The sequence below is a fragment of the Danio rerio genome, chromosome 15 (assembly GCF_049306965.1).
Source record: "Danio rerio strain Tuebingen ecotype United States chromosome 15, GRCz12tu, whole genome shotgun sequence".
NCBI lineage: Eukaryota > Metazoa > Chordata > Actinopteri > Cypriniformes > Danionidae > Danio > Danio rerio.
Window position 1 is genome coordinate 21,302,534 of NC_133190.1, and position 23,729 is coordinate 21,326,262.

The 23,729-nt window shown below is 35.0% G+C and overlaps 1 protein-coding gene across 2 annotated transcripts in view; it reads left to right on the forward strand.

Moving 5' to 3' along the window:
* The window catches only part of cadm1b (cell adhesion molecule 1b), a gene marked incomplete at its 5' end in the record, with an annotated part of 365,660 nt that overhangs the window by 212,476 nt on the left and 129,455 nt on the right, over positions 1 to 23,729 (forward strand). For both annotated transcript variants that reach the window (NM_001423722.1, NM_001113552.2), the window contains 1 exon segment: positions 22,355 to 22,501. In NM_001423722.1, the coding sequence (NP_001410651.1) occupies positions 22,355 to 22,501 (147 nt within the window).

Sequence of the window (23,729 nt, forward strand, 5' to 3'; positions counted from 1 at the left end):
GTGACTATATCGGTGTCCTTCTTTCCCTCACCGTCAGAGGCACTTTCTCAAAAATTTGTAACTGAAAAAAAGCCTTTGACCTTTAAATGTGGTCTATTTGAAATTCAATAACAAAAATATCAGTATTCACACTGGTGTATAGGGGAAAAATATAATATAGGCTATTACAATTTAACACTTGCGTGTTATTTGTTATGCTCTATTAGTTAGTGTGAGGATTGCTGTGAGGCGAGTAAGACTGTCTTTTTTTTGTGGAGGATGGATTACAAATTTGTCCGTTTTTGGTCCGCCAGGGCAGTGGTGGTTGTTTCGGTGTTTGTAGGTTGTAGGTTGCTACAGGTGACCATCAACCGTTTTCCCAGAGGATGAAAAGCTGATAAAATATGGCTGTCACCATGATACAAGTTTTATTTATGGACAAAAGCACAAAGCACTGCAGTGTTTGTGTGTTCTGTGTTTGTCTGAGAAAACCTATCTTACCGAAATATGAATATTCCATACAAGCTAAAGCTGATCAATCAATTCTTTTCAACGTGACTCGCGGGAGACATTGGTGCTTGTGCACGCAAGCCGCGCAACTCCATTGGAAACAACAAACTTGTGCAAACTCTAGAAATACAGGTTATACGAACGGCCTGCGATCTCCATCAGTTAATCTTCTTGCAGAGCCATGCTGGATTCACCTGATTTGTTGACAACTGGGTTGCGAATCCAAACCTTGGCAGTTCGTGAGTCGTTCAATGGGTCTTTTCCCCTTAGCAAAGACACACATTTGGGTGCTCAAGTGACCCAAAGAGATGTAAGCAAGAGAATACGATAATTTAAAAAAATAAAGGACATTTAAAAATAATTATTTATTGTGCAGCCTTGTACCAATAGATATACGAACCGGTGGTTGAGGACCACTGAGCTAGGGGATACAATGCAAAGCCACTGCAAAGTAATGTTTAAAATATGACGCGACTCCCCCACTGAGCTCGCTGAGGCCCCCTTGTGGGCCAGGACCCTCCTGTTGAAAACCACAGATCTAATTTATAATGCTCAACATAAAAAAAAAAATACCATTCCGCTTTGGCGACCCCGGATTAATAAAGGGACTAAGCCAAAAGAAAATGAATGAATGAATAAAAAAAAGAACAATTTTGTTGAAATTGCGTAGGTTGTATTTTATTTTTTTGTTATTTTGCTTGAATTTAACTACTATCTTTTAATTTCTACATATTTTTGGTGACTAAAATATTATTTATTTTATTATAAATATTATTATTTATTTAATAAATATATCTGTATAATAAATATGTTTTGTTTAAATGCACCAAAATACATTGTCTATATTCAATGAGAAATTGAAAAAATATTCATTTTCAAAGTGGGGTGTACTCAATTATGCTGAGCACTGTATATTAACAAAATAAATCTTTTTTATTGACCAAACCATGCTTCAGAAAAAAAATAATGTTTAGTCCTGTATACATCTGAAATTTCATTTGTAATGGTCCTAAAATGTCTTAAAAATTCTTTAATTTAACTTGCTAAAACTAGCAGAAACCCATGAATTTTGCTTTGTGTTGAGTCTAAAAAGTGTTCACACTTTTTTATTTTATTTGGTTTTTTTATTTATTTTTTATTTACCCAAGTCTTTTAGTACAGAAAAGTTTTTCTTCAATCCTGTGTGTGCTATACTGTATATTAAAACTCCCAGGACCAGGAGCATTTAAGAAAATTCTCTATAAATCGTGAGGTTAATTTTTACAAAACTCGTCTGTATTATTGTATGATAACTGCATATTGTTAATCATTTATTAAGGATTTCCAAATGTTTAGTTTATTATTTCTAAGGCATTAAGTCTATGTTAACAGACACTAGTATGCAGTTTAAAAATACAGCTACAAATGCTGTATTTTGACTTAAAAGCACATACATAATGTGGTTAATTATTGTATGTTCATGCTTAATTTTTCATAAAATTAGACATTGCATTATTTATATTTGAACTCATTTTTTTAGTTGCAGTGATTTTACAAAATAGCCAAGTAGTATAACATGTCAAACATCACAATGCCATGCCAGAATCTGAAAAGAGAAATAAGAATTACATTATTCTTTGACAAAAATTATTGTAGGAGCTTTTATGAAATATTTGCCCAAAAATGAAAGTTCAATCATTATTTACTCAACCTTTACTGATTTATTTTTTCATTAATACATTATATTTATTAAATTAGTATTTAAGAGTAGTTGGTGTTTTTTTATTTATTTTTAGATCAGGCAGAATGGGTAAGTAAATGATTAATAAACGATTCAAATGAACTTTTATTGAAAAAAAATATAAAAAAATGAGTTTATATTATAAGATTATATATATAAAAGACTAATAAAATTAATGTTTAATAATTAACATGTGCTTTTATTACAGCCAAACTAAAATAAATAAGACTTTCTCCAGAAGAAGAAAAAAGTATTCATAAAGAATTTCATGCATTTGTTCCCACTCTGTTGAACATCCCTTGATATATACTAAAAAAAATAATAAAAAACTCACAAGAGGGCTAATCATTTTGATTTCAACTGTTGGTACACTGTCATTTCATACACGTTTCATTATTACAGTATAAGCCAACTATAATAAGCCCAAAATATAGTTTAATTTCATAATTCACATCATTGCTTGCTTTAACTGATACATATATATATATATATATTATAAGGGCTGTAACGATACACAACATAAAATCGAAATCGCGACACTCAGATCTACGATCCTGTGTTGCGGTGTGATAAGGGAGAATCGCGACACACCCCGTGATACCTTTCCAATAACGTCACGCGTGCCTGCAAAAGTTGAGCTAATTAACACTTTTTTTCGTTCGACATTACAAGCACTGCTCCGTTTAAGCCCTCCAATATTTAGCCGGGAGAGCTCGCACGGAGCTCTTAGTAAGGGACCGTCTGAATGTGTCAGGAATATCAAAAACAAAACCAACTTAACCTCGCTTGACAACAGACAACGCCAGAAACATTGCCAATGCTGTCAAAGCGGCCGGATTTTCAGCGCATATACGATGATTTGCTCACACTGTTAATGTGGCTGCGCAGAGAGGGATGGGCGTTCCCCAGATGTCAGGTAACAGCGCAAACTTTTCTGTAACCATGCTGTGCGATTTCTGTTTGAACCTTTGAGAGTGCTGACTGACAGGTGCGCGATGCGTGAGGTCAGAAAACATGACGAAGCTTTCAGTTAAGATAAACACAGTTTCTATAGTTATACTTTATTTATAGATAAAGGTATATGACTCTGCATGCAATCACTCTATCTTGCTGGAGTTAATAGCCGTTTCGCTTTACTTGAGGACGCATTAACGCCGCTCTGAAGGTCTAATCGCTGTTTTAAGTTATCCAGAGCTGTATGAATATACAAATCTTGAATATCACAATAGTATTAAATATTACAATTGTAACAACACAGACAGCAACACTTTTGCACAATCGATACCCAGCTGATTCAGTTGTTTCATAAGAGGACCGCGCCTCTTCTTTTTTCCTTGTCAACATAAAGGCAGTGAGGTGCACCTCGTTTTCGCCCCTTGTTTAACTGCAAGGCATACTTAATTTGCGGGACCATAACGTGTAACCCGTGCCTACAGACACATTTGCCAAAGAAGCAAAAATGAAAGAAGAATATTGCTGTTTGATACAGACCTGTTGATGCTTAACCAGCGCTTATGTTGACCTGGATCTGCGTAATAAACGCAACAAATAGGCTTTACTTTTTATTTTACAGCTTATAAAGCATGTATGCACATTAATGCAATAGCATATTTAAACAACAAAACTGTTTACAAAAAGTCAACATATGCGCGCGTGTTGTTGTTGTCTTTTCATCACGCAGCGCGCACACTTGAACCGCGAGGGAGAGAGAGGAAGGCATAGGCTATATCAGGACATAATCTTTAAAATAATGATTTCTATTAAAATGTAAAAGGTTTTGTGATTATAATAATAACCGTGGGGCATTAAATAAATGCATATTTTCCGTGGAGCGGGCAATTTGAGGAAGTCTGCGATTTTTATTTGACGGAAGAAAAAAACATATGATTGGAAAAAAAAGCCTATGCCAGTTATTAAAAAGAATCAGTCAGTAGTTTTGTAATATAAATTAATTATTTAAGTGAAAATAATTTAGGGCAGTCCTATTTATTTTATTAATTTTATTTAGATTATTCTGCTCTTCTGTGCTAAACACTGCAGGTGCGTGGAAATGCTCTGTTGTTCTGTTCCGCTATTAATATTCTAACATATAAAAATAAATCAGTATTTTAAAATGCAATATTTAATGTGTCAGACACAAAATAGACACATCAATTTGTTTAATATAAAATTAATAGTAATCTGACCAGTTAACCGTTAATAACCGATTAATGAGCAGCGTTTGTCGGTTAGCAAAATTAACGAAATGAGCATCCCTAGTAGCTATTTAATTTACTTTTTCTATGTAAGAGAACTTGATTGAAAAAGTATTTTCAACATGCTTGAACCATCTACACAATAGAGTTTAGTTCTGTTTGGTTTTTCAACAGTATTTTGTTACAAAGAAAACAGAAGTGATAGCTTTGGCTATTTATTTATTTTATATATGGCTATTTACATTGTTAATAATTTGCATAGTTAATATTGTTCTTTGATGTTTAGTTTATAAAGATTTTTCAAATGTTATTTAATGAAAAATAGTGTTAAAAATCTTTTTTTTCCCACCCCACACGAAAAAAAAAATAAAAATAAAAAATCGTGATACGAACCGAATCGTGGGTCAAAAATCGTGATACAAACCGAATCGTGGGTTTGGTGTATCGTTACAGCCCTAATATATATATATGAAACCCCCTCATTTCAGCAGGGTGTTTTTACACCTCTACTTTGGAAAAAGTCAGAAAAGTGGGCGTGTCCAGCTTTGTTTAGGGGGAGTGTCGGAGGAACTAAAGAGGGATGGTGTGGGAGTGTCTATTTGGGCACGCTAACTTTCAGAGTCAAAACACACACACAGGGGAGAAAGTGACTGTGTTTACATGGACATCTGTAGTTGAATTATTTGCCAAATTATTAAATGGTGGAATTTAACTGCAGTTTAGCTCTTTCATTCAGGGAATTCATTCATGTCCCTCGCGACAAACGAGATATTTGATTCGAGGAACTGTTCTAAGCGTGTATTTTTCATGCAATGTTTGATACCGCACGGTGAATGAGAGAGAAAAAAACTCAGCATTTCCTGGAAACTTAGATGCGCACGGCAGGTAGTGTCAGAAAGCCTTGTGTGTTATTCCGGTCACAAAATGCGGTGAAAATCCTACATGAGGTTAAAGTTTGGTTGTAGTGCTAACATGTTTACACTCGGTGCTATAGTTTGCTTAGTTCAATACGAACAAACTGAATAAACAAAGAGCACTGGTCACTCACTTACCAAATCTGCAGAGTCAGGACAATCACCAGCAACTAGAGCTGCGTCTTTATTAAGAGGAGACTAAAGCGAATCCGGATCTCAGCGTTTGCAGATGAGAACAGCTCTCAGGTAAACAATAATCCTCCTTAGACAAGTAAGTTATTGTTGTCCTGCGTCGCGTACACTGTTAATCCACACGTGACTACAGCTGAGCTCTCACAGAGAGAAAATGAAAACAAAACTTAACTGCAGCAAACTATAAAAGCAACACTTCATGCTTCTCGTGGTGTCTCAGTCGTCTAAACACTATGACAGTAATGAATATTAATGAAGTTGCACAATAGAGCGCGCTGATTGGTTTGAACCAAGCCTCACTCATGCATTAATGCATCACACTGTAAGACATAATAAGACACACTCTGGCACAGACGCCCAGTCTGCACGCTGGAATACAGGCTATTATGTCATGACCGTGACGCAGCTTCAAAAATTCGTTTCAAACCGGAAGTACGAATTTGCTTGAAATAACGCAAAAACAACCAATTTACACTTTTTAGCAAAATATAGGTGTCCTAATAGTGTTTTTAGCAGTGTGGGACACATATACGACTGTCAACATCTCAAAAAATGTGTTTTGGTGTTTCATGACCCTTTAAAAATGTGTTGACATAATCTTCTCTCCGTTAAACTGAAATTTGGGAAAAAAATAAACAGGGTGGCTATTACTTTAGGGATGCTAATAATTCTGATGTTAACTGTAATTTATACTTCTAGATATTTATTGGGGACCCCCAGATTTCCTAGGCCCTAAGCGGCTGCTAACTTCGCTTATTGGTTAAATCTGCCCCTGTGCAGGATATATTATTCTAATGCGAATTGGGTTGGTAAAATAATGTCATACTGTGCTTTTTACAAACACAAACTAAATTGGCCTTAATTTGTGCTTAATTTTCCTTTAGCAAAATATAATGTCTTGTCATCGTTCTTCTTCCTTTCTTCTTCTTCTTCTTCTTCTTCTTCTTCTTCTTCTTCTTAATGGACTTTGTGAAGTTCACACAGTAAAGAAGGAAAACCTAGAAACACAACTGCTGTAAAACCACATAAAAAATACAACCATTTTGTGAAAAGCATAAAAGAAAAAAACTCTAGTCTTTCAAATAGGTTTAATTTAAGACAAGCAATCTATTTCAGATGACTTCCTCACAATGAGATACGTTCACTCCAGCACTTGCACGCCTCCACACTGTGCAGCCAATGAATCAGTAATTCTGCTATTCTGATGACTCAAAACTTACTTTAATAGGGGCAGAGTTCAAACTTATAGCATGCATCTGAATAGGTGCATTTATGATGGCGAAGTTGTGCATTCAACAGAAAAGTAGCTATTTCCTTCTCCGGTTGCTCTTGCTGCCTCTGGAAACAATGCTGTCTAAACATCTGTTGGACAAGCTCATGTTTACTGCGTTCCAGCTTCTGTCTCAGGCAGTTGCTCCTCAACCTGTTGGCAAGCAGCCACGACTTGGATGTGCAAATGAAAATGAATATTTGAAATGAAGGGTCTAAAAATTACTTCTTTAAATGAATTATTAAGCAAGTCTCATTCTGAAAAAAAAAAAAAAATTATATAATAATTAATAATACTAATATGATTTAAAATTAATAAAACACATTCCCAGAGTACCTTTTCATGTGCATCAACCTTGAGAAGTTCGCGCTTCAGGAAATGTGTGTATTACCCACGGGATCTGTTCTTAAAAAAGGCTTTGAGAATGAAAGATATTCTATTATCATGAAAGTTCACGTGCATTAATTACATTTCACAGTCATGTGATTGAAATAGTTGAGCGCTTCAATCTTTTGAAGAGCAGCTTTACAGAGCATTAAAAAAAAAAAAAAAACATTTTATTCGTATTTCTCTCTCTAGTGTAAATTGCAGAATCAAGTAAGCAGCCTACACTACCTAAAGTTTAACACATATCAGGTTATTTCCACCTAAAATAAGATAAAATATGGACAAAGACAATTATTTTTGGGTAAATTTAGGTTTGAAAATTAATTAGTCTATAATTTACCCAAATTTAGTTGCAAAAACAACATCTTTGCTACTAGTTTATAATAACTGCACACAATTAATCATTTGTTAAGCATTTGCAAATACTGTAGTTTGTCGTTGCTTGTCATTTTTTTTAGCATTAAGTCTACAATAATAGATTTTAGTAAGCAGGTTATAATTAGTAGTACTTATATTCAAAACAGAAAAAGGAAATGAGTGATTTAGAACACAACATAATTTATTTTGTTTGATTTGATTTGATTTATTTATTTATTTTCAAAAAGAAATATCATACACAAAATATCTTTAACAAAAAATTAATTTCAATAAAGCACAAGCTTATTAGTTTGCCACTCCATTACCACATACATCATTCGTCTATTACCTAAACTTATTTCTTCTTTTACTTATCTCTTCTTTTTATATGAGACATATTTTATCCCTTTGGTTACATTGATATATTATATGTTTGATTTCATTTGTACATTTACATTTTATAACATAGACCCAAAATATACATAGTACTGCAAAAAGCCATTAATTAAACTTTCATCATACCTTTCTCACTTTATCCTTTTTCAGTCACCTTCATCAATATATATATATATATATATATATATATATATATATATATATATATATATATATATATATATATATATATATATATATATATATTTTTTTTTTTTATACTTTTCCATAATTTCAGACCACATAAAAACATAAACTAAATAAAAATTTTGTACTATTCTCAGATTATTAGATTTTTACACTTTTAAGATATAAAAAGAATGTGTACAACTGTATCAAGTGAAAATTAAATGTTTAATTTAAACATTGCTTAAAAACAGGTATCAAAATACTTTTTTTTTTTTTACTTAACACATTTGATAAAACAACAACAATAGTAATGTACTATAACATTCATTCATTTTATTTTCAGCTTAGACCTTAATTAATCCGGGGTTGCCACAGCCAACTTATCCAGCATGATCCCTTCCAGACGCAACCCATCTCTGGGAAACATCCATACACACCCTATTACACTCATACACTACAGACAATTTAGCCTACCCAATTCACCTGTAATGCATGTCTTTGGACTGTGGGGGAAACCAGAGCACCCGGAGGAAACCCACGCAAACGCAGGAAAAACTTGAAAACTCCACACAGAAATGCCAACTGACCCAGGCAAGGCTCGAATCAGCGACCTTCTTGCTGTGAGGCGACAGCACTACCTACTGCGCTACTGCGTTGCCAGTAATGTAACGCTATGATGATACAAAATATGCAGTGTTATTTAGCAACGTATCAGTATTTATTACACTCTGGATCAATGCTGGGTAGTTTTAAAGTTTGCACAAACCTAACTCTTTTATTAAAGTAGCTTAAAAAAAATATTAAATAATAACCCAGCACTTTGGTGTGTCCATTTTTACTTGGGTTTGTATTGAAACCCATAATTTGTTTACACTGTATAGTTTTTTTTTATTTATTTTTTTAGTTCTCATACTAAACAGCTTTTCTTGTGATGACAAATCAACCAGAGTCCCCTGTCTACATTTTTGGAGCTTCAAATATTTTAGAACATTTTTTTTATTAATAACTCCTTTCATTTATATAGTGCTTTTCTAGACACATAAATCGCTTTACACATTTTTGGGGGGAATCTCCTCATCCCCCATCAGTGTGCCATATCCATCTAGATGACGTCACTGTGGCCATATTGTGCCAGACAGCAAACCACACACCAGCTGATTGGGGAGAGGAGACAGAGTGATGAAGCCAGTTATGGTATGGGAATGGTGAGGGGACCATGATGGATAGAGGACAGTGGGCCAGTTTGGCCAGAATGCCGGAGTTAAACCCCTACTCTTTTTCGAAGGACATTCTGGGATTTTTTAACGACCACAGGACCTCAGTTTAACGCCTCATCTGAAAGACGGAGCTCACTAAACAGTACAGAGTCCCTTTCAATATACTGGGGCGTTAGGACAGACCGCAGGTTGAGTGCCCTCTGCTGGTCTCACTAACACCAATTCTGGCAGCAACCTAGCATTCCCATGTGGTCTCCCATCCAGCTACTTAGCTTCAGTGGGTGACTGTGTGAAAGTTGCAGAGAGCTACCTGCCGTTTTTTTTATATGTGCCATTTACGTTGGCTTTTGGCGCTCATATTACCTTAAGATTGACTCACCAACACCCTTCCCTAATCCCAAACGATAGGGTTTTTAAAAGCAAGCGGGGAGAAAAAAAATAGTCACATGTTTTTTACAACAGTTTCACATTACTTTTTTTACTTGGTTTTTGTAACTGTCATTCATTGGTATCAAACCAGGTCTTCTCCATATTCCAAGTTAAACACCATACAAGGTGAGCTACTGAGCAAACTGACCATGCTGGAAGTCTAAATATTAATCCCACCCGAAAAAAAATAAAAAATTGATGCGAGGGCATGACAACCTGTCAGTCACACAGGATTGACCAATAACAAAGTACAACCATCTAATATATATTTTTTTTTCCGCCCTACTTTTCTCATTCAAAAAGCTGTTGTACTCAGATATACATCACAATTGGTAAGAAAATACTCTCGCAACTTAGGCATCTTGTTATCTGCTGTTGAGGAGAGGTCAGAGCTTGTTGTAAACGTGAGGGATGGACACCTTGGAGAGGTTATGGGGCAGAACTGAACTGGACTGTCACGGCCTTGAAGGCTAAATGAGTGACTTAAATCACAATCAGTCTTTTAGCCAATCACATTTTGGCTTGCTTAAGGTGACATTGGAAACTGGTAGACTTTAGCTGTGAAGATAAGACTGTGGCTGTGGTCTGTTTGATGCACACAGCATGTTGTCCTACAGCTAGAGGTGTGCTATATTTATGGATTGAGTATAATAACAAATGTGATACTAATGTTATACAGTTCAAAAACAAATTATTAATGAATGAATAATTTTGTAGAGATAATATTATCATCTTTTAAGCCAATATTGGGGGTCTATTCATAGATGGTCACTGGCTTTGCTATGACAAATGTATGCAAAACAACAACAACAACAACAACAACAACAACAACATAATAATATTAATAATAATAATAATAATAATAATAATAATAATAATTTTACATGTGAAAGAAATATCATCAGTAATTTACAGAAATTAAAAAAGTGATATTTTGCTCAAGCACATAGTTTTAAGAAACTTAGAAGTTATTTTTTTTTCTTTTTTTTTTTGTAATATGTCATTAATTGTCATCAGTATTTTCATTTTGACAAAAAAAAATTAAAAAATTGGTACTTGTTGTGACCCCAAAAAGTATTTACTTAGGATGTATTTAAAAATTTATGAATTTTGTTGCGCTAGATGGAAAATGTCAAATGATTGTGGATTTCTCAATAGTTCACTTTTTTTTTTTTTTTTTTTTTTTGGTAAATGTATGACATGAGACAGCGGTGCTAACATAATAACCACATCTTTTTAAAATGCTTTAAAAATATTTATGTTTTGTTCGCAAATGATACATTAATTTGATCAAAAATACAGTAAGACTGTATTTACTACACTCTTTGGTGTCACAATATTTATTCATTTTTCTTCGGCTTAGTCCCTGATTATCAGAGGTCACCACAGCAGAATTAACCACCAATTATTCTGGTATATGTTTTATGCTGTGAATGCCCTTCCAGCTGCAACCCAGTACTGGGAAACATACGCTCATCAACACACAAACACTCAAACTACGGCCAATTTAGTTCATTTATTTCACCTATAGCGTATGTCTTTAAACTGTGGGGCAAACCGGAGCACCCGAGGACACCCACGCAAAAAGAACTCTTTAAAAAAAGGCCAACTGGCCCAGCCAGGACCCGAACCAGTGACCTTCTTGCTGTAAGGTCACCTCTGAGACATTTCATTCTGAAATTATTATAATATACTGATTTTAGATAAATAATTTGAAAGATTAAAATGGACAAAAAATGCACCAATAGTCACAGTAAAATCAGAAATAAAAACTTATTTCAACATTGATTAAAACACTGAGAGGGGGGATGGTGTTTTCGAAAACCATCGTTAGCCAACTAAGTTTCCATGTTTCATCTTTGTAATAAATAAATATAAGGGAAAGAAAAAGCATAGGTCAAGGCTATGACTATTTTTTTGCTTAAGATTGCCCTAATGTTTCCTTTTTAAATGTAAAGATATTGCATAAAGTAGTAAAATAGTTTTAATTGAAAAAGTGATGTTTTTTTAATAATCTTTACCCAACATTAAAGACACAGCAGCCTGTAACTTTCAGTTGTCATACATGTTGATGGCAAAATAGTTAGCCCTAGGGCTGGGCGATTAATCGAAAAGTATTAAAAATCGACATTCAGAACCTATAATCAATCTAATTTTTCTAGAGCGTTTTTTTTTTTTTTTTACCCCACTTCGATCAGGCTGATTTATACTTTTGTAGCCACAGCTGATCTCTGGTCAGGTAGGATGATGGACCCATTCTTGAGGCTTACTTTCCACTACATTGACAAGGATTGGAAGGTTCTCCATAGATGTCTTAAAATGGCACATTTTCCATTTTCCATTAAAATTATTATTTACATTAAAGTATTTGTTTACAAAGATCCAAGAATTGCACTGTTAAAAATATCATTTACTGGATAAAATACAGTAATTATTTAATTTTGAAGGGATACTACTTATTTTCTACTTTATGTATATATGTATATTATGTATATTATGTATATATATATAACATAAAATCTTATTGTTATTTCTTTTCACTTTTTTATAAGAGAAAAGTGACTTCATTTTAGGCAATGTGTGTTTTAATTTCAGTTCAACATTGATGTTCAATTAATAATCATAGCTAGTACATTTCAATTACAATTCAGTTATTTTAAAATCAATTAATGTACCCTTCATTTAGAAATCTCTCACTTGTAATGTTAGCATATTCATTAAAAAAAAAACTTGTATATGAACTATGAGGAAAAAACACTGAAATAAATAATCGCTCATTAATCATAATCAAGTTAACATAATGTTCAGTTAATCGAGATTTTTATTTTAGCCCAAATCGCCCAGCCCTAGTTAGTCCTCTTGTGCAATTTGTTTTATTTTTGAAATATTTTACAAGTGCAGAGAGAGGACTGTTTCAACATATTTTAGATTTGTAGATAGATTTAATAACTCATTTTTAATAACTCATTTATTTTGTCTGTACAGTACATAATAGTACATATTATTTAACTAGTTATTTTGCAAGACACTACTATTCAACTTAACATGCAATTTAAAGGCTTAACTATATTAATTAGGCCACAACAATATGTTTTTGTTTAAAAATGCATATATTTCTCTCTGTTTTGGCCTTCCATCCACACTGAAATGGCATTTTTAGGAAACGAAATCATATCTTTTACGAACAGTGAATATATTTAAAAAAATCTATTTTTATGTGGCAATGTGGACTGTGAAAATAAAGGCTTTTGAAAAAGATGACACATTTTTGTCACGGTTGTGGTGGGGAAAAGGAGCGAGGACTCAAGTGCAAAGAAACAATGGGTATTTATTAATAATAAAAAAATAAAAAGCAAAACAAAACTACCCCGAGGGGGAAAACATTAACAAAACACACAATCTTGGCTCAACAAGAACAAGGCAAGACTGGATCAGGAACACGGGGAGTGTAGACAACGAACTGGCAAAGGACTGAAAACATGAGGGGGATTATAAAGCAAAAAAGTAAATTGACACACAGGTGAACACAATTAACTAATAATGGGTTGACAAGGAGGGTGGGACTAGACAATAGACGGGAGAGCGCATGACACAGAGAGACAATACAAGCCATGCGCTCACATAACACAACACTGAAGCACACGACAAAAGCACGTGACCACAATGTAAACACCGAGCCACGTGCTTTGACAAAAGACGCAAGACACGAGCACACGATAGATAAACACCTTACCGTGCGCTCACACATAAGCAACGCGCATGCTTCATCTCAGCGCCAACCAAAACTGAAACCAACTAGACGGAGGCGCCGAGAATAAAGCAGCGCGCTGCTGACAGAACAAACACAAACACTAGTACAAGAGCGCGCGCGTCTGAGGGACGCAGAGCGCGCGCGGCAACATCATGTGGCAGCGCGCACACTCTGCGTACACCCACGACGGCGCGCGCGCACACAGAGACAGAAACAGGACCAGACATTGAGTAGTGTCAGAGCTCTGCCACCAAAACAAGAATTTACAAGACCAAAGTGGCAGAACCCTGACACATTTTAGTCATGTGACCAATTCAGCTAACATGGTCGACAACTTTTCAATTGTAATGCAGACGTTTTGGCATTACAGATGCTTTAGACATTGCATTATTTTGTATATTTATTTATTTAAAAAGTCTTTGCCTTGGCCAGTTAAAACCTGTAAAAATATCCAAACTAGTTTGACTGCACAAAGAAGAAAATCTGATATAAATTCTGTCATCAATCTGTCAAACCCGAAATAATGCATTTTAAGATTTGTCATCTAATATCACTCATGACCTTATGCTAATGCAGCACAGCCTCATAGCATTTCCAAAACAGCTCAATTTAAAGTAGTATTTCCCAGATGCACATAAGCTCAAACTCTTTCTCTGTTTCTCCAGCCTTTCCAGCTAGCGCTTTATTCTCTTTTCTTTTGTTTGACGTGATTGTGGCAGCGTGAAACCTGGCTTCACGGATGTTTAGTGTTGGGCACGGGTGCAGATTGTGCTCTCACAAACACTCCCAGCATGCTTTTCTGCTAATGCTCCTTCATGGAGTGGACGGCGCTTTATCAACCCTAACATTCACAACTCGGCCAGACAAGCTAAACATGTTGCTTTTTCACGCCAGTTTGTTGATCTCTGACTGGGACATCCAGAAGCACAGGTGGAGAAATTGAGATGGTGTTTTTGTAAAAGCCTATATTTATAATGCATCATAAGAGTATTTTTATCGAAATTAATGCAAAATTAGCTTTAAACATTGATATCATGTGTTATCTCACAAATTATTATAACAACAGTAATAATGCAGAACATAATTTTATCCACTTAAAATTTTGTATATAAGCCATAGACCAGTGGTTCCCAAAGTGGGGGTCGGGACCCCCCGAGGGGTCGCGGGGCAATGAAGGGGGGTCGCCTGGTGATTTCCAAAAATCTATTTATTTTTATTAAACCATAAGAATTAACATATTTTATCCATAACTATACTGAAAATAAAAATAGTTGTTTATAGTTACTATATACTATATAGTTACTATAGTAGCTTATAGTTACTAGTTCTATTGGATTGCGACCCCTGGGGTAATTACATTATATTAAAGGCAGCAATAGCGTCAGATGCATTTTGATTTTATAACATCAGGTTATACTTTCTGGCACATTTAAAGTACTGACACAAATTTAATTGGTGTGTCTGCGTCATTGCATGCAAGGTTTCTGTATTTATAACCACCTCAGAGGATATTGGGGGTCGCGAGTCACTGGAATTGTTATTTTGGGGGTCGCGGGCTGAAAAGTTTGGGAACCCCTGCCATAGACTGTGTTGAAGGCCACCTATGTTGAAAATCAACTTTTGTAAGTTGTTTGGACAGAAATGTGTATAGGTATAGTTTGTCCGCAGTCATACTGGAGTGATAGAAACACAATAAGTCTCTTTTTTTATATATTTTCTGACGTTAAAATAGGATCCAAATCCCTCCCATTTCAGGGCCCACCACAACATGACGTAGGAGTACTGTAGTAAGGGAGGTCTGTTTCATTCTTGCCTGCCACTGTGCTGTTTATCTACGTGAAGGCTACAGAGATCTCTGGCTCTGACACACATAAGGGAATGGTGAACGGGGTGAACCAGCTCAATTGCATTAAAGGCACAGGCAACAAAAACACCTACAGTGACCTAACAGCTCAAATTTTCAAGATTTAAAAAGGTATAATAAATAATCTAATGGGTATTTTTAGCTGAAACTTTACAGACACATTCTGGTGACACAAAAGACTTATCTTAAATCTTGAAAAAGGGGTGAAATAGGTGCCTTTTAACATCATAAGCCTAAAATTAGCTGCTATCTTGGTAAATTATGAGGAAATGTAAAAAAAATAACCAGTATCTTAAAAGAAATTACTAAATTTCAAAAAGTGTTTTAGCACTACACTGGCTTCTAAATCAGTCAAACATTAGTAGTTAAGAGGACATATTACGCTATTAAGATCAAACCACAGCTATCCCAAAATGGCTGTTACTGCTATAAAAAGACTTGTAAAATAATTGACCACTAAAAAAAAAAATATATATTAGTGCTTTCAATCGATTAAAAAAAATAACTGATTAATCACACTTTTTTAAAAAATAATCGCGATTAATCACATTTAAAAGACTGAAACTTGTCATTTCGGCTATTCAAATGTAAAATTAATGTAAACGCAATACAAAAACTATTTAAATTCACAATACAACATACCCACAATAAACTATCAAGATCCTGGCTTGACAGCCATATTTGCAGAAATTAAAACACAGGCATGTTAATGCCATTTGAATTTCAAAACAATCAATGCCAATAAAGAAAAAAAAATATTTCCAAGTTGGACTCTAAGTGGACTGCAAAAAAAATGCCAAAATACAGGCATTGAAAATATGGAAATTGGAAAATTACAACAATAATAATAAAGTTTTGAATACAAACATTTATTTTAAATAAAAAGTTGTATTGCTGTGAGCTGAGAACATTAATTATAAAGTAGAAACTATTTTGTTTAGTCCTCCTTTACATTCATCCATTTGCTAAGACAGTAAGTCTGTTGCCATTATCGGGGGACAATGTGGCCCTTTTCTTTTGAATGATGTGAGCTGAGAGTGCAACGCAATCTCACGGTAATTCGTAACTTTTTGATTTAGTGGCTACAGACAACGGCGTTAAGGCAGGTTAGTTGCTAAGAGATGCACGCATGCGTGCACAAACAGCCCTCATTGGCTGAGGTGCCCCTCTCAGAAGGCACTTGCTCTCACTTGTCTTTGACAGCTCGCAAATTTCTTTGACACTTTCTGAGTACATTTACATGGACACCAATACTCCGATTTTAATATGATTAAGATGGGCGATGCAGTGGCAAAGTAGGTAGTGCTATCGCCTCACAGCAAGAAGGTCGCTGGTTCGAACCTCGGCTCAGTTGGTGTTTCTATGTAGAGTTTGCAAGTTCTCCATGCATTCTTGTGGGTTTCCTCTGGGTGATCCGGTTATCCCCACAGTCCAAAGACATGTTGCACAGGTGAATTGAGTAAGCTAAATTTTCTGTAGTGTAAATGTGTGTGTGGATATTTCCCAGCGATGGGTTGCAGGTGGAAGTGCATCAGCTGCGAATAAAATGTGCTGGATCAGTTGGTGGTTCATTCCGCTATGGCGACCCCGGATTAATAAAGGGACTAAGATGACAAGAAAATGAATGAATAATATGATTAAGATAATACCCTTATTAAGAGTCTACCATTTAAGCAGCTATTTTTGATTACCTTAAAGGACCACCGAGTCACGAAATGCGGAGGTTTTTCTTTCCATTTGGCATGCAGTATCAAATTCCGTTAAAACAGTAGTCGAAAAAAAGCTTTTTTTTTTTTTTTTTTTTTTTTTTTTTTTTAATGTTTAACGTTATTTAATGTTTAAAAGCAAGGAGCATACTTTTAAGAACACTATTTTTGAATGCAAGGTTTGAATCAAAATGAACCAAAAGCTGCTGCCATTTTTTATTTATTAATTTTTTTTTTTTTTGTATTGTGACAGTTCCAAAAGAAACAGAATATAATGAGAAAACAGTGGGCGTGGCTTGTTTTATTCTACTGCGAGTTGATTGGATGTAGTAAAGTAGGCATTTCATTCAGAAAATGGCAAAAGGGTTTTGGCAAAAAGAAAACCACACCCAATATCTCAGACAGATGTAATTTGAGAATTTACCTGAAATCAGTCAAAGATTACTAGGCTATTTTTTTATTAGATTTTTTTTAATGACATGCACAAATAAATTGTTCACCACAAAACAAGCAATTTTAGCTAACAATATCAATATAGTCAGGTTGCATTTCCTTGTGTACTTTAAGAGAAAACTCTCAGCTAAAAACCTTTTTACTGCTAGATTATTTAGGAGACCACTTTAGACATAAGATTAAAAGTTTTGTTTTTTGCTTAAATAAAAAAAAATGTAAATAAAAAAAATTAAATAACATATGGGGACCAATTTTCACTTTTAAGTTCTTATTAGCTTTTTAAAATTATTTTAGTATGTATAAATGCCTTATTTTGCATTTCTATATTCTGCTTCCCTTAATCCTACTCTCTCAGAAATAAAGGTACGAAAGCTGTCACTGTCATGAAACCATCATAAAAGGTCCACATTTGTACTTAATAGTACATATTGGTTCCTAAATATACCCTAAAAATTTGAATTGGTACACTTTTGATCTTTTTAGGTACTAATATACCCCTGAGGTATTAAGAAGGAGTCTTTAGTTACAAATGTGTACCTTTTGAAAAGGTATACCATCCCAGTAACAGCTCTCGTACCATTATTTCTAGGACTGTATACCATACCTTAAATGCTAGAACAACTATATTAATACTATTAATAAGCTGTACTATAGTAGTATATTGAGGCAAAAGCATTTTGCAACATTTCTAATTCATGTTTACTGCAAGTACATTGTTTTAAGCATCCATGAGATAAGGTGGTTATAAAACATTTCCATTTGAAGTAAAATCTAATTGTGTGGGAAAAGTACAAAAATAAATAAATTTACAATATATAGTAAATTCACTTTTAGTCTTAATGCCATCATTCATTATAATATTAAGGTAATAATACTTGTTTACTGTAGCTATTGTTATGATTCTATTTCAGAAAATATTGTACAGCTGTTTGTTCTGTATCACTCTACACTCTCAGAAATAAAGGTACAAGAGCAGTCACCCTTTCAAAAGATACATATTTGTACCCAAAGAGTCCACAGTGGTACCTAAAAGGTGCGTATTAGTACTTAAATGTACTTAAAAAGTACTTTTGAGGTACTATTATGGACCCTTCAGGTACAAATGAAAAAGGTACTGCCCCAGTGACAGCTCCTATACCTTTATTTCTGTGAGTGTAGTTTTAGTAAAAATTCAGTAAACAAATAATTAACTAACACTACTAGCTTAATAAACTAGATACTAATTAGCTGCTTAGTTAGTAGGGTAGATGTTTTGTTTTGGTTTTGAGTTGATTTACGGATGTATAATAAGATCATACTGGATAACTACTTATGAATAGTTAAAAACTTTAATAATAGGCAGGTAATAAGCTAGTAGTTAGTGTTTCCACAGTTCACACTATTAACTACTAGCTTATTACCTGCATATTAATAAGAAATTAACTGTTTATTATTGCTTATAAAGTATGATATTTAAACCTAACTACTACTGTACCTTACTAACTATTGATAAGCAAGTAATAATTAGTTTATTGACCTGGTTGTCTTAATAGTTTATTTAAAGGAAAGTATGCCAAAAAAAATTAATAGTCTGTCATCATTTACTCTCCCTTTACTTGTTGTAAACATGTTTGAGTTTTTTTATTTATTATTTTTTTTTCCTTTTTTTACACACAAACAGAGATGTTTAGAAGAAAGCTGAAAATCTGTTATCATTGACGTTCATAGTATTTATTTTTCCTTCTATGGAAGAAAATGCTTACCGGTTTTCAGTTTTTTTTTTTTCAACAAACAAAGGTTTATAACCACTTGAAAGTGAGTAGAGTTTACATTTTTGGATTAACTATTTCTTTCATAGTGTAAATGTACATTTGAATAAAGATTGACTGTTTATGAGGGATTATGCATGCATTATAATGCATTATGAACACCCTTGTACATACAGACTTAATGGAAAATGTCTTTTTTTATTGTTTATAAATGCCTCAACAGATTCGATTGCATAACCATATCAATTTAAAGTAACATTTTACTCAGCATTTAACAGCGTTCTTTGGTCATTTTTATTCCTCTCAGCTCTGTGGATATAAATATAGTGCAAGGTGACTTTAGCGTTTCTGCTGTCTTCACCTGCAATGTGTAATGCATCCCCATTTTGAATGTTAACCATAAGGGAGTGATGCAGCCTCTAATTATCAGCTGTTACTGGCTTGCAGTGAAGTGTATCAGATACTCTGTGCTTGCCTGTGTGTTTGCAGAGCGTGCTGGGGTCTGGGTATTATGCTGTTGAGAGCCGCTGTTGATTGCCAGCTTCCATCAGCTTGTGTTTAGATGGAGAGGTTTGATAAAGTTCTGCCGTGAGCAGCAATTACCAGCTTTCCCCTCTCGCTTGCTGAGAGCTGCAGTCTCGTACTCGGGGTTTTCCACACACACCAGAAACGCACAACACTGTAAAATCAATACGTCCAAACTGAGAAGCCAGTCGCTACATCTTAACATCGGACATCGACATGCTTTCCCAAACACTTCTGCTTGTTGCATTTATTTGCGTGTCACTCTCAGTTTCTTTCACGTTTCTCAAATGCATGGACGAGTTATGCAAAAACATCAGTATTCAAAGGATTCCTCACGAGGATTCGCATTATCATTGCAGCCATCTATTCAGCTTCAGCCTCAACTTTTACAATTTCATGATACAAGAGCAAAATGAAACAGGATCTGAATTGTAATAGTATTTTTTTGTGTGTGCTTAAAGAAAGAGTGTCATGATTGCCTCTCTGACTGAATAGCAAGGCAACAGCCAAATGAGAAAAATTGTGTTCAGTGGATGCATTGTAATTACAATCCAGATTGTGATAAGACATGCCAAATGTAATAACCTTATTCAGGCATTGCAGCGATGCTCACCTCTCTCTTCTTTTGGCTTTGGATGTGTTTTTTTCTATTCACTTTCTCTATAAGGATTTCAGAAAATTCAGCAATAAAAAGTAATGAGTGAAAGCAGTCGCCTCTGAGATAAAGAACAAGACAAACTTTAATTTGAAGGTAATAATATTATGGCAACCGAAGGCACAATATCTGAAACTGTTTACTAAACTTTTTTGGGCAAATTAAAATCATTATATAACATTATGCATTATATTTGTATATATGTTTATATTTGTTCATATGCTATATCAATTGCATAATAGTCAAACATAAACCAATTCACATTTATTCTGGTCTTTTCTAATTGGTTGATCTGTTTCCAGAATCGTGGTTTTTGATTTTCTTCTTAGAAATTAGGGATGTCCTGACCAGATGTTTTTGCCCTCGAGGTCGAGTCTGAGTCCTGATTTGGTTTTGAGTGTCTACAGATATCAAAACCTGATTCGATACTTCTATAATACATAAAAAAGGTCCAGGATGTTTCTCATGGCGAAGCAGTGGTGCAGTAGGTAATGCTGTCGCCTCACAGCAAGAAGGTCGTTGGGTTGCTGGTTCGAACCTCGGCTCAGTTCATGTTTCTGTGTGGAGTTTGCATGTTCTCCCTGCTTTCGCTTGGGTTTCCTCCGGGTGCTCCGGTTTCCCCCGCAGTCCAAAGACATGAGGTACAGGTGAATTGGGTAGGCTAAATTGTCCGTAGTGTATGAGTGTGTGTGTGAAAGCGTGTGTGGATGTTTCCCAGAGATGGGTTGCAGCTGGAAGGGCATCCGCTGCGTAAAAACTTGCTGGATGAGTTGGCGATTCATTCCGCTGTGGCGACCCCGGATAAATAAAGGGACCAAGCAGACAAGAAAATAAATGAATGAATCAATGATGTTGCTCATTTTTTTAACATGTTCTACTTCACCATAGGGCTGGGCGACACTGCAAAACTTCGATCGTAAAAAAATCGATCGTACCAAGTAAACACAGGGCCAGTATCGCCAATATTGATACCGATACTGATACTTTTGCTTTAAAAAGCAAGCACTTGAATGTACTTTTCTGTAGGGGAGAACAGTGTGCTATGATTTATAAATTGAATCCTTGCAAAGAAGCTATTTAATGTATATGTTTAACCCAGGACAATTTTTAAACACTTTTAAGCCAAATAAAAACATTTTTATTATTGTAATGATCTGGATTTACAAAAACAAACTTATTACTAAAGAACTAAATAAATTACTAAACCCACTGCGCCACTATGCCACCCAATATATATATATATATATATATATATATATATATATATATATATATATATATATATATATATATATATATATATATATATATATATAATAATCATTCAGTAATTTCAGCTTTGTTTGCACTTGGTTTATTGACCCAGTCTCAGACTGATGATGCTTAACACATTTGTAAACACTTGTAAACAAGGTCTGAGATGCTTTGTCAACATCGAGCCACTTCCAGAGGTATTCAAAAACACATTTGATTGGATTCTTTTCACAGTTTGAACACTCATATGGTCAAATGCATTCAAATAGCTATAAAAGGCCTCCTACTCTCCACTTACTGAGCAAATTCTTAAACAGAACATGTAGTTGAAGCAAGCGAACAAGTTGATATTTAAACTTTGGCATCTGAAAAAGTCAATTTGTTTTTGAAGGTGAAAAAACCCACCAAGTATAATGTTCTCTAACCAGAAATGAAAGCTTCTACTTTCTGTATCATTCACCACTGTCCCAATTCATGCTCATATGTAATATAATTGAGTTTATTTTGCAATATCAAATCGGTCAAAACAAGGTACTGATTACACCTAACTGTAATGTGTTTCCTCATCTACTTACAGTCTTATTCTGGAAGGAGAAAATGAATAGACTTTATACTCCTTTTATGCTGTATTCTAAGGCTTGTGTGCTTTTTGTCTGTGTTACAGTGCAGGGTCAGAACCTGGTGACAAATAATGTCTCAGTGGTGGAGGGCGAGACGGCCATCATCAGCTGCCGGGTGAAAAACAACGACGACTCCGTCATCCAACTGCTCAACCCCAACCGGCAGACTATCTACTTCAGAGACGTTAGACGTAAGCTCTACTGACTTCTCTTTCATGCTCACTTCAGTTCAAGGCAGAAAATGTCATAATCCACCCAAAGCCTGTATTGTTTTCTTGCAGAAAATTCAAATTTTATGCTGCAAAACGGCCTTGCAACCCCATGCAAATTCATAATTTGGCTCATCGGCACAACTTAGCGCGTCTCCTATTGTTTAAAGGAGCAGCAAGGCATTGCATTGTTGACAAGGTCCTTTTCAATAATTGAGTGACAGAGTGTAATTGTGTCAGGCTGATTAGAGTCCTCTGAGCGGACCGTTTAGATTCCAGCCTTGAGATTGTTTGGACGCTCAACGGTGCTCTGCATGCAAAACATATAATCTCGCCTTCTTTGCTAAATAAGGGCCTTGATGAGCTGCTAAGTGACGGTGTGACCCATGAACCGAACCTAGTTTAGCTAATGTGTGGGAATAACCTCCTCATTCCCCTCCTATAAAGCGTTCGCCATACAAATGGCTCCTATGGTAATCTAAGATGAGCAGATGATAACAGATCGAGAGGTATTTCTTGACATTTCAAATACAATTTACATGTGTAGCTGGCCCGTCTCTCCACAGGATCCTGGATCCTGTGGTTTGAGAAAATATTCAAGGGCGTTTGAAGTATTTGTAGACGTCTTGTTCCTCTTGACATATAAATGTTGAAGGAAAACTCTGATAACAGCGTGCGCACATTGTGACAACAGTCATTTTGAAGACTTAGTTCATCCACAAATGAAAATGCTGTCAACGTTTACTCTGCCTCGTGTCAAACCCATAAAACTTTTGTTCGTATTCAGGAACACAAAAGAAGATGTTTTTTAATGAAACCTGAGAGATTTGCAGGCCTCCCATTGAAGCTTGGTTCACCAAGAAGCTTCAAGATGTTCAGAAAAACAACATGAAAGCAATTCTCAGTGGTTTAATCCCAATTTCATAAAGCTATGCAAATGCTTTATGTGTGCTATCTATAGGAATCAAAAATAAGTCTTTATTGACATGTTTTAAGTCAGATATAGTGCACATATCTAATGTGGGCTAATAAATAAACCATGACCTAGCCAAAATCCTGAGATCGTTCTGTTTTTGCTGATGAAAGATTGAATCTTCTTGAGATACAACTGTTGCCAGAAGTTCTCCAGAGTTTACAGATGAAGCAGTTGAATGCTGCTGTATATTCCCCCCCCCTCCACCAAACTTATAAATAGTTGCAAGGTTACATA